This window comes from Schistocerca cancellata, chromosome 9, assembly GCF_023864275.1.
Source record: "Schistocerca cancellata isolate TAMUIC-IGC-003103 chromosome 9, iqSchCanc2.1, whole genome shotgun sequence".
In the NCBI taxonomy this organism is placed as follows: Eukaryota; Metazoa; Arthropoda; class Insecta; order Orthoptera; family Acrididae; genus Schistocerca; species Schistocerca cancellata.
Genome location: NC_064634.1, coordinates 320704121 through 320716399, shown reverse-complemented (window position 1 = coordinate 320716399; position 12279 = coordinate 320704121). Strand labels below are relative to the sequence as shown.

The window sequence follows — 12279 nt, the reverse complement described above, 5'->3', positions numbered from 1 at the left end:
TTTGATGCTGCACAGTAACTATGATGAATAATGAAAATAAATTCAGTCCTTTACCAAGTGAAGCTATCAGACTGTAAGAAGCTCAGAAATCAAATCAAATAGTTTTCTTAAAATATGATGATAAATATTTCAGAGCAGCCAGAATGCCATCTCTCAGCATTAAGTGATCAGTACAGTGACAACAGAGCCATTCTCAGCACAAAATGCAGAGAACACGTCTATAGCAGTCAGAGGGTTAAAAAAAAAGTGTGGGTACTCCTCAAAGGAGGCTCATTGCTAGAGTCCTTGTGGCTTTTGGTGCAAAAAATATTGAACGACTATGTGTATTAATAAATTATCTGGAAACTTTTATTTCTTTAGTTGGCAGATGCTTATGAGGAAGTGGAAGAACAGCGGCAAGTTGTCGGACAATGGAAGAGGAAAGTGCAGAAGCTGAATGCAGAAATGAGCGACCTCCGTCTTTTGCTAGAGGAACAGAATTCTCGGAACAATCTTCTGGAGAAAAAGCAGCGCAAGTAAGTATTTGTCTTAATTTAAGGTTAACTGCCTGCATTTTCTTCTCTCTGATAGGATGGCAGTTTTGTGTGATATATGCTGTTCATATCTTATTTCATAATTTTTTTCTTTATTCCTTCTTCCTCCCGTAATTAATATATTTTTTTTATCAGTAATACCTGTGTTAACAACAATTATTTGAGGCAGCCATGCAGATTACACTCCTATATCATTGAAGTTTCTCTTTAAAGTCATGGGAAATGTTTCCTCCTGTCTGTGAGTAAGCGTATAACCCATTGACTCTTAATTGCAGAAAGGTAGGCAGGAGTTCGCCAATAAATTTTGCGTGTCAAGGACTTGATGTGCTATTGCGTACTAGTACAAAATAGCTTGATTTCATTTTCAGTTTTAGGTCATTATTTACACATGGAACTGTAAAACTGAAAAACACACACACACACACACACACACACACACACACACACACACACACACACACCTGCAAACGGAGTACAATTTTTTGGAGAAAACTACATTAGTCTGACATTTTCCAGTTGTTGCAAAGGAATACACAAAACAGAAAATGTACATTTTAGACATATCAGTAGGGATTTTAAACTTCTAAAATTGAAGTTAATTGATACATCTGTCTTCACAGGTTTGACTCCGAACTTCAGTTGCTTCAGGATGAACTACGACAAGAAAAGCAGCAGAAGGAGCGTATTTCACGTGAAAAAGATTTGGCCATTGCAGAAAAGTATTCTCTTGAGCAGGATCTAAGTGTAAGTGTAGGAATTGGTAGTTTGTTCTTACAAACATTTTGAATTGATAACTAACAATCATGAGTTACTGGGTGTTACTGAAACTCTTGATAAGACTCCAGGCATTTTTGTGATGTAATCTTCTCTATTGTGTACCTTACTCCCAAACAGGCTAGTAATGGAGTTAGTCAGAATTAGTCTTTGGACATTGGAAGGACTGCTGAGAGAACAAATGTCGGCAAATAAAAACCCTTAGCTGTCTACTTGGATTATGATCATATATCTCAATTGCAAGGAACATATGAGTCTCTTCAGTCAGCCTGCAGTGTGCAAATATAACTATACATAATTACACCACGCATTTCATCTCAAAACATGAATGTCATCCATTTATTAATGATTTTGAACCAAAGAATTGCACCAAAATTGTAGGTGTGCCTGCAGTCATTATTTCTGTTCGCAAGCTACAGAAAATTATCACTTGAGATAAATTTAAGGCCTCATATCTAATCCAGGGTGTGAACTTTTAATACTAAGTAGTGTTTGTGGAACTGTCATCCTTTCAGTTTGAAACATTGTTAAAATCTGTTAAACTATACTGAATCAGGTTTTCTGCAATTCTTTTAAGTGAATATTTAAATGGGTCTTTCATAAAAACTACAGTAGATTTTTGCAGCATCCATGTCCAATCAAGCTGCTGCATATGTAATAAACTCTGTCTGCTTGTGCCTCTGCTATTACTACTTGTTCAGTTCTCACAGCTTTCAAGTCTGGCAAGTGATGCTTCATTGGGCCAGGGCGTTGTTCTTCCAAAAAGAAAAGAAATCCTTGTCACTCAGTTGTGATTTTTACAAACTGTAATTTTCCGTTGGAGTACACAATGGGACCATTTACCCACTAATAGTTAAACCTGATGAAAAGCCAAATCCAAATTGTTTGTGAAGACCATTTGACAGAGACAGAGTAATTGGCTAGTGCATCCTTGCAGAAGGCGAAATCCAAAGTGTTAAGTACAATAATGGTCAGGGAAATTTGGCAGAAAAAATAACTTTTTTTGCAGTGGTAAGCTTGCTTAATAAGATTTTACCTCTTTAAGACCCATACAGGCCAGCTATTGTGTCTCCTTGTTCATTTTATTTTTTTTGTCTGATGAATTTTGCTTCGAATTTAAAGAGTGTTTCAGATGGTATATTTATTTCTAGCCCAGAAAGGAGTGCAAATACAAATCACCTAACTCTTTTACATATAGTCAGAAATATTCTTTGACAAGAAACTTTCCATAAAGTAATACTGTGAGAATCATTGAGAATGCAGCATACCTGATCGGAAATATAACGCAGACTGTATCAGCCAAAGCTTACGTAGTGGGGACACAACAGTATTTCAATCAAATTAAAACCATTATTCGTGCTCTTGCCTACTTCCATATGAATTTTCAAATGTCACTGAAATTCTGCAACCATAGCAAGCAGATTCTTTTTGACTACACGATAAAATATAATCATAGCAACTACATGATTTATGAAATGTAGTGAAGCATTGTAATAGAGGAAAATGTTTGCATTTTTTATAGGGTGTGCGGCTGGAATTGGAACTCAAAGAAGAAAAGGTTTCAGCTCTTACACAGGAATTAGATGAACTTACTTTTGGAGGCAAGACTGAAGAGGAGGTTGCTCAGCTCAAGAAGGCAAAACATGAATTGGAGAAACGGCTGAAGGAACAGGTAGGCAGCATATCATTCTTTAATACTGTTACTTTTAAAGTTGTGTATCTAGATTTTTTAAAATATTACATAGCTCAAAGTTGAAATTATGATTGGACTCATTCACAGTTCTCACATTTATGAAGCAGCTGCAGTCACAAATATGATAGACAGAAATCGAATGGGAGATTAACAAACTTTATTATCATGTTGAAATTGCATCACATTGTATCAGTAGGGACAGGAAAAAATCTTTTTGTTTTGTGGCCAAATTTGGTATTACTTTTTAACCAATCTCAGTGTTATGTCAATTTTGTTGTTAATTTTCTCCTATTTCGGTGTTAATTTTCGCCAATTGTGGTGTTACTTTTAGCAATTTTTATATTTTTTCATTTTTTTGTGCTGTTGTCTGGCAATTTTGGTGCTATTGTCTGGCAAATGGGATGTTAATTTTTGCCAAATTTGGTGTTACTTTTTGCCGAATTTGGTGCTACTTTTTGCCAAATTTGGTGTTGTTACTTTTTGGCAAATTTGGTGTTGTTACTTTTTGGCAAATTTGGTGGTGTTACTTTTTGCCAAATTTGGTGTTGTTACTTTTTGCCAAAATCAGTATTATTTTTTGTCAAAGTTGGAGCTACTTTCTTGCTTGCTGATTGGTGTTACTAGTTTTCTGACAGATTCAGTGTTATCTTTTTTCCAGATTCAGTTTTTTCCAGGTTCAGTCACTTTTTTGCTAAATTCTTTATTTATTTTGTCAAATTTGTTTCTTTTGCCAATTCTGCAGTGATTTCTTCAGGGTATTTGTTAACAAATTCAGCCTTTTTTCCTAGTGTCAGTGCTATTTTTGACATCAGACTGTAATTTGATATGTGGGAAATGAACTGTCATTTTAAGATTATACACAAGTCTCAGCCTTGAGGAGAAAAGGCAAAATGCCGTTTAAACATTCTATAGTTATCAGTTATGAATACTGGTAATCTCATCTTCAGATTTATAACTTTTTATATGAGAAAAGGAAAAAATCACAATATTTCATAGAAATTGCTGATTCCACTCAAAACCACCAATTTCATGTTAATTTTCACATTATAATTTTCATGAAATTTTCCAAGGTCTGTGTATCAGCCTTGTGGAATGACTGGAGGATTAGGCAGTATTAGGGAAACGTGCTTCAAAATCCACAGGACAGGAGATAAATGCCTCATAGGACAGGAAATAGTTCACTGAAGTAGATAGAAACTTCAACAGTGGCAATGGTGTGAAGCAAATCTCAAAAGCAATGGAGTATTTTAACAGGTGTGAGCTAATTATTTCTTGTTCTTATTCTGAATGGTTACAGTGATACAATGAGCCAGATTCAATAATAATAATAATAATAATAATAATAATAATAATAATAATAATAATAATAATGCTAAATAATACAAATTATGGATACAATATTACTGGAACATACCCACACAAAATCACACATTTGCTATACATGGATGATCTAAAACTACTGGCAGCAACAAATCAACAACTCAACCAATTACTAAAGATAACAGAAGTATTCAGCAATGATATAAATATGGCTTTTGGAACAGACAAATGTAAGAAAAATAGCATAGTCAAGGGCAAACACACTAAACAAGAAGATTACATATTGGATAACCACAGCGACTGCATAGAAGCGATGGAAAAAACAGATGCCTATAAATACCTAGGATACAGACAAAAAATAGGAATAGATAATACAAATATTAAAGAAGAACTAAAAGAAAAATATAGACAAAGACTAACAAAAATACTGAAAACAGAATTGACAGCAAGAAACAAGACAAAAGCTATAAATACTTATGCTATACCAGTATTGACCTACTCATTTGGAGTAGTGAAATGGAGTGACACAGACCTAGAAGCACTCAATACACTTACACGATCACAATGCCACAAATATAGAATACATCACATACATTCAGCAACAGAAAGATTCACATTAAGCAGAAAGGAAGGTGGAAGGGGATTTATAGATATAAAAAACCTACATTATGGACAGGTAGACAATTTAAGAAAATTCTTTCTAGAACGAGCAGAAACTAGCAAAATACACAAAGCAATCACTCATATAAATACATCAGCTACACCATTGCAATTTCATAACCACTTCTACAACCCTTTAGATCACATAACATCAACAGATACAAAGAAAGTAAATTGGAAAAAGAAAACACTACACGGCAAGCACCCGTATCATCTAACACAGCCACACATAGATCAAGACGCATCCAACACATGGCTAAGAAACGGCAATATATACAGTGAGACGGAAGGATTCATGATCGCAATACAGGATCAAACAATAAACACCAGATATTACAGCAAGCATATTATTAAAGATCCCAATACCACAACAGATAAATGCAGACTTTGCAAACAACAAATAGAAACAGTAGATCACATCACAAGCGGATGTACAATACTAGCAAATACAGAATACCCCAGAAGACATGACAATGTAGCAAAAATAATACATCAACAACTTGCCATAAAACATAAACTAATAAAACAACACGTTCCCACATACAAGTACACACCACAAAATGTACTGGAGAATGATGAATACAAATTATACTGGAACAGAACGATTATAACAGATAAAACAACACCACATAACAAACCTGACATCATACTCACCAATAAAAAGAAGAAATTAACACAACTAATTGAAATATCCATACCCAACACAACAAATATACAGAAGAAAACAGGAGAAAAAATTGAAAAATACATCCAACTAGCTGAGGAAGTCAAGGACATGTGGCATCAGGATAACGTCGACATTATCCCAATTATAATATCAACTACAGGAGTCATACCTCACAATATTCACCAGTACATCAATGCAATACAGCTACATCCAAACATATATATACAACTACAAAAATCTGTAATCATTGATACATGTTCAATTACCCGAAAGTTCCTAAATGCAATATAACATATACCATACAGTTACAAGGAAGTCACGCTTGACCGAGGTCCGCGTCACGTTCCATTTTTAACCAGACTTAAGTCTGAGGAAAAAAAAAGATAATAATAATACCTAAAGATCAAGCAGACACAGCAAACCCAGCTAAATATCGCCCCATAACATGCCTACCAACAATATACAAAATATTAACTTCAGTCATTACACAAAAATTAATAACACATAGAACACAAAACAAAATTATAAATGAAGAACAAAAAGGCTGTTGCAAAGGAGCACGAGGATGTAAAGAGCAACTGATAATAGATGCAGAGGTGACATATCAAGCTAATACTAAACAAAGGTCGCTACACTACGCATACATTGAGAACCAAAAAGCTTTTGATAGTGTACCCCACTCATGGTTACTACAAATATTGGAAATATACAAAGTAGATCCTAAATTGATTCAGTTCCTAAACATAGTAATGAAAAATTGGAAAACCACACTTAATATACAAACAAATTCAAATAATATCACATCACAGCCAATACAGATTAAGTGTGGAATATACCAAGAAGACTCATTAAGTCCTTTCTGGTTCTGCCTTGCTCTGAACCCACTATCCAACATGCTAAATAATACAAATTATGGATACAATATTACTGGAACATACCAACACAAAATCACACATTTGCTATACATGGATGATCTAAAACTACTGGCAGCAACAAATCAACAACTCAACCAATTACTAAAGATAACAGAAGTATTCAGCAATGATATAAATATGGCTTTTGGGACAGACAAATGTAAGAAAAATAGCATAATCAAGGGAAAACACACTAAACAAGAAGATTACACATTGGATAACCACAGCGACTGCATAGAAGCGATGGAAAAAACAGATGCCTATAAATATCTAGGATACAGACAAAAAATAGGAATAGATAATACAAATATTAAAGAAGAACTAAAAGAAAAATATAGACAAAGACTAACAAAAATACTTAAAACAGAATTGACAGCAAGAAACAAGACAAAAGCTATAAATACTTATGCTATACCAATATTGACCTACTTATTTGGAGTAGTGAAATGGAGTAACACAGACCTAGAAGCACTCAATACACTTACACGATTACAGTGCCACAAATATAGAATACATCACACACATTCAGCAACAGAAAGATTCACATTAAGCAGAAAGGAAGGAGGAAGGGGATTTATCGACATAAAAAACCTACATTATGGACAGGTAGACAATTTAAGAAAATTATTTCTAGAACGAGCAGAAACTAGCAAAATACACAAAGCAATCACTCATATAAATACATCGGCTACACCACTGCAATTTCATAACCACTTCTACAACCCTTTAGATCACATAACATCAACAGATACGAAGAAAGTAAATTGAAAAAAAGAAAACACTACATGGCAAGCACCCGTATCATCTACCACAGCCACACATCGATCAAGACGCATCCAACACATGGCTAAGAAAAGGCAATATATACAGTGAGACTGAAGGATTCATGATTGCAATACAGGATCAAACAATAAACACCAGATATAGCAAGCATATTATTAAAGATCCCAATACCACAATAGATAAATGCAGACTTTGCAAACAACAAATAGAAACAGTAGATCACATCACAAGCGGATGTATAATACTAGCAAATACAGAATACCCCAGAAGACATGACAATGTAGCAAAAATAATACATCAACAGCTTGCATTACAACATAAACTGTTCCCACATACAAGTATGCACCACAAAATGTACTGGAGAATGATGAATACAAATTATACTGGAACAGAACCATTATAACAGATAAAACAACACCACATAACAATCCTGGCATCATACTCACCAATAAAAAGAAGAAATTAACACAACTAATCGAAATATCCATACCCAATACAACAAATATACAAAAGAAAACAGGAGAAAAAATTGAAAAATACATCCAACTGGCTGAGGAAGTCAAGGACATGTGGCATCAGGATAAAGTTGACATTATACCAATTATACTATCAACTACAGGAGTCATACCACACAATATCCACCAGTACATCAATGCAATACAGCTACGTCCAAACTTATATATACAACTACAGAAATCCGTAATTATTGATGCGTGTTCAATCACCCAAAAGTTCCTAAATGCAATATAACATATACCGTACAGTTAAAAGGAAGTCACGCTTGATCAAGGTCCACGTCGCTTTCCATTTTTGACCAGACATAACGTCTGAGAAAAGAAAGAAAGAAAGAATAATTAATAATAATAAATAAATAAATAAATAAATAAATAAATAAATAAAATCACCCTTTAGTTGTTCCCAGAATTTAGTCACTGTTGTTTTGCTTGAAGTCTAGATTTACTTGAATTTTTCTTAATTTGTGTGAAGTAAAATGAAACTTGCATGGGCTACTGTTAGGCTCAGAAATCATATTCAGGGTATGACAACAAAGCGTGTGATTTAAATAGGGCACCATGAAGGGCAATGGCTAAAGGAGCAATGAACATTTGTTGAGCTCTACTTTTGTAATGGGCAGTCAATTGCTGCTGTGCATCTACATATATATTCGACAAACCAGTGTGAAGTGCATGGCAGAGGATACATCCCATAGTACCAGTTATTAGGATTTTTGCTCTTCTATCCATGTATGGAGTGTGGGAAGAATCATTGTTTTAATACCTCTGTGCTTGCTATAATTAATCTAATCTTGTCCTCATGATTCCTACATGAGAACATGCAGGGCATTCTAATATGTTCCTAGAGTCATCTTGACTGAAACTTTGTAAGTATGATTTCTCAGGATAGTTTACATTTATCTTCAAGAGTCTGCCAGTTCAGTTTCTGCAGCATCTCTGTGACGCTCTCCCATGGATCAAAGAAATCTTTCATTATTTGTGCTGCCCTTCTCTCTATATTTTCAATACCCGTGTTAGTCCTGTTTGATATGGGTCCCACACATTTGACCATTTCCCTAGTGCTCTAATAGCAAACTGCTTTCCCCGTTATGACTGGGCTTATTTACCCACTCCATTTCATACCCCTGCAAGGTTTGCATTTTGTGTACAATTCAGTATTGCCATCTGAAGTCCAATTCCTTGCTGGAAATTAATTTTACACCTTCAGGGTATCTGCAAATATGCAAGCAAGAAGAATGGATTACAGCAGACCATGACATAACCACAATGTATTAATTCAGCAATGTCCTCAGAACTCAGGATGCAAGGATGTAGCTGCACTTCAACTTTTTTATCATAGTCATGATGATTTCCATTTCCACTCATACAAATTGTTTGTGGTGGAAGAACTCTGTGGGGAAAAAAAAAATTAGTTTCCCAGCTAAGTGCTTGCAAAGACTTTCTGATGTTTTCTTAGTGATGGGACACACTTCCATCTGCCTGAATGCATTATTAATCAAAAGATGCTCCCCTGCAGTGCTTACTGTCCCAGAGTAGCTTCTCAACTCAGAATGTACAACTTTTTGGTGTGCATCATTGGGTGTAGGGATCATTGCTCTTTACTTTTTTTGAAGAAAATAGGTGTGCAGCAACTGTGAAGTCTCGACTGTTTATCAACTCGATTGACAACTTCTTTGCACGGTCTAGGAGAAACAGCAATATGGGGCCACAGTACATGCAGCCCCAACTGCAGTGTATGATTTGCAGTAAATAATCCCTCCTTCAGGGTGATGTTACATGGCCAGAAAGTTCTTCTGAATTAAACAATAATGACCTTTCATTTTTTTAAAATTATTATTTGTCTATTTGAAATTCATTATTTATACCAGTAGTCTGAGGACCCTTGCACATCTGAAGGAGAATGTTCTCCAAGCAATAGCTCAGACATCCTTCAATGTGCCTAAAAAAGAAAACACAACTGAGGAACTCGAGGAAATCAATGTTTTGACAATATCAGATTTAATTTTTACATAGTTTTTCAAATTCTTCAAGTGTATGAAAGGCCATTTCTTACAGTCAGTTTTGAATTTTATTTTTGGAGACATTAAGTAAAACTTAATTTAGAAACTCATAACTACTGTGTTTCTTTTAGCCTAGTCATAGGTAAACAACTTTTTTAATGTTTAACTAGTATTATTTTCATGTACAGACTGCTATACAATATATTAGATACAGTTTTTCTTCTACATGCAAGAGGAGACAGTATATGAAGGATATGAGACTGTAAATATATTACATGTTTTGATACAATGCCTACAAGACATTTTACTTATGGAAATCCTAGCCATGCACCTGATGGCCTTGTTGTGCCAGATAAATTTTTTGGCCCCAGAGGAATTGAAAGAATACCTTCACTTACATGACAATGAAAGAAAGCATAATAGGAACTAAGCAACAGTTTTGTAGAAACACATGTGTGTAATTTACTCAGCAGATAAATAAAATGTTACAGCTTTTTAAATATATATTTTGTATGGTTGTTAAAAGTTAATTTTGTATCCAGATATGTACAAAGGAGTTAGCAGATGTCCACTTAATGTCATCATCAAATAAACTGAAAATAATGTTCAGCCTTTCCACAATTAGTAGATAATTCAGTAGTTTTAAACCAGGTATTTGATAACTTAAGGCACTCTTCATTTTGTAGTTTCAGTTTACTCATGTCTTTTCCAGTATTTATGACCATTGTGTCATCTGCATAGAATGTAGATGTACATGGCATGTTATTTGACGAGTGGTTGACAAACAGCAGTGGACAAAACATTGATCCTTGGGAACTCATTGAGTAACACTGAGGAATTGAGACTTTTTGTTCTTGTCATCTCCAGTATGTTTTCTGTTACGGAGGTAGAAGGGAGAATTAATCCAGATATTATTTTGCAGCAGGAGACATGTTTGCTGTTGAAGCAACATTCTACAGTTGATTAATGTTAACAGATTTGTTATTAGTTCCTTTATATTTCTAATTACAAAGTTTGGCAGGTCAATAATTTCTTCAAATTTGGAGCAGCTGAGTTCTGTGACTGATTTAAAAACCGATGCACTTTTACTTCTTCCCAGGTACAACATGTCACTGCATTTGCGAAGTTTTCTAAAAACTGGTTAGCATCAGCAGAGTTAGTCAGGTGTGAACTTCTGACTACCAAGAGTTTTGCATTTGTAGTACTAACAAAAAAAGATAAAATTCATTTGCAATAATATTAACATCACTGTAGCTTTGTCATACTTTCCACTCCTGTATAATTCTGTGTTAATGATACTCTGTGCAACCTTATATTTATTATGATAGTTTTCAATGTTGTTATCATTTGCCCTAAATTTGGTTAATCTAATATGTATTGTCTTTTGAGGTTAATGTAAGCTGGTTTATCTTCATTACCACTTTGAACTCTACCATGGCTGGTCACAAATAACACTCTTAGTTGCTGCAAATCAGGTGTGAACCATTTGTGACTCCTGTCTTTAATTTTATTACATTTTTTAACAACTGGGCAGAACGCATTAAAAATTTCAGAGCTGAGTTTGTTTAAAGTATCGCCAAAGCTTTTGGTAGTATAATAATCTTATTCAAGATCAGCATCTTAATGTTATTCCTAAAATTAATAGTCATATTGTTTGGTAGCCATTAGTTTTACCCATACAGCTTTGTGGTCTGACACATAGTCAACATTATATAGGTGTAAATTTAAAATAACTTTTAAATGTATTTGTAATGAAATTATCAAAGCAGGAAAGGTGCCTTGTGGTATCTTAAAATGTTAAGCAGAAAACATTCATAGATTTCTTTTTTCCTTGTATCACAGTTAAAATCATGAAAAATTAATATCTTGTACTTAGCGTATTTCTCTGCACAGGCAATTAGTTTTTATATATGCTCTATAAGTTGTTCAGCATCTCTATCGGGAGAATCATATGTACACACAGTTGTAAGCTTCAGTATTGGCAGTAGCTTAAAACTTGTTTCACTTCTACTTTCAATGCACAAATCACTAACCTCTAGCACAGGATACTTTAAACATAGGTAAGTGCTCATATATGTTGGTGAACCCCCATAACCTTTTGGGTCTGCAGTAACTTGAAACTAAATCAAAACAGGGTAGCACATAGTTTTATATCTTCTTCTTTTAACCATAGTTCATTAACACACACAATAATTCTTCTGTTATCTTTTAGTAGAACACCATCAACGTTGTATTTGAGAGTCCTAATATTTATGTACAGAAATAAAATTCGATTTAAGTCACAAGAGGAGAGATGTACAGTATCTTGGATCATTTGGAGGTGCACACAGTTGTTTGCATTACACTGACAAATTTTGTTTGGTATTGGTTTACTTCGTTGTAGTAATGATTTGACTCCCTTATTGTAGGCCATAAAAAAT

The 12279-nt window shown here is 34.4% G+C and overlaps 1 protein-coding gene across 3 annotated transcripts in view; it reads left to right on the top strand.

The window, feature by feature from the left end:
• LOC126100972 (unconventional myosin-XVIIIa) overlaps nt 1-12279 on the top strand; it is a 306712-nt gene that overhangs the window by 263369 nt on the left and 31064 nt on the right. For all 3 annotated transcript variants that reach the window (XM_049911635.1, XM_049911637.1, XM_049911636.1), the window contains 3 exons: nt 361-515; nt 1154-1277; nt 2830-2979. In XM_049911635.1, coding sequence (XP_049767592.1) covers nt 361-515; nt 1154-1277; nt 2830-2979 — 429 coding nt within the window. The remainder of the gene's footprint in view (nt 1-360; nt 516-1153; nt 1278-2829; nt 2980-12279) is intronic.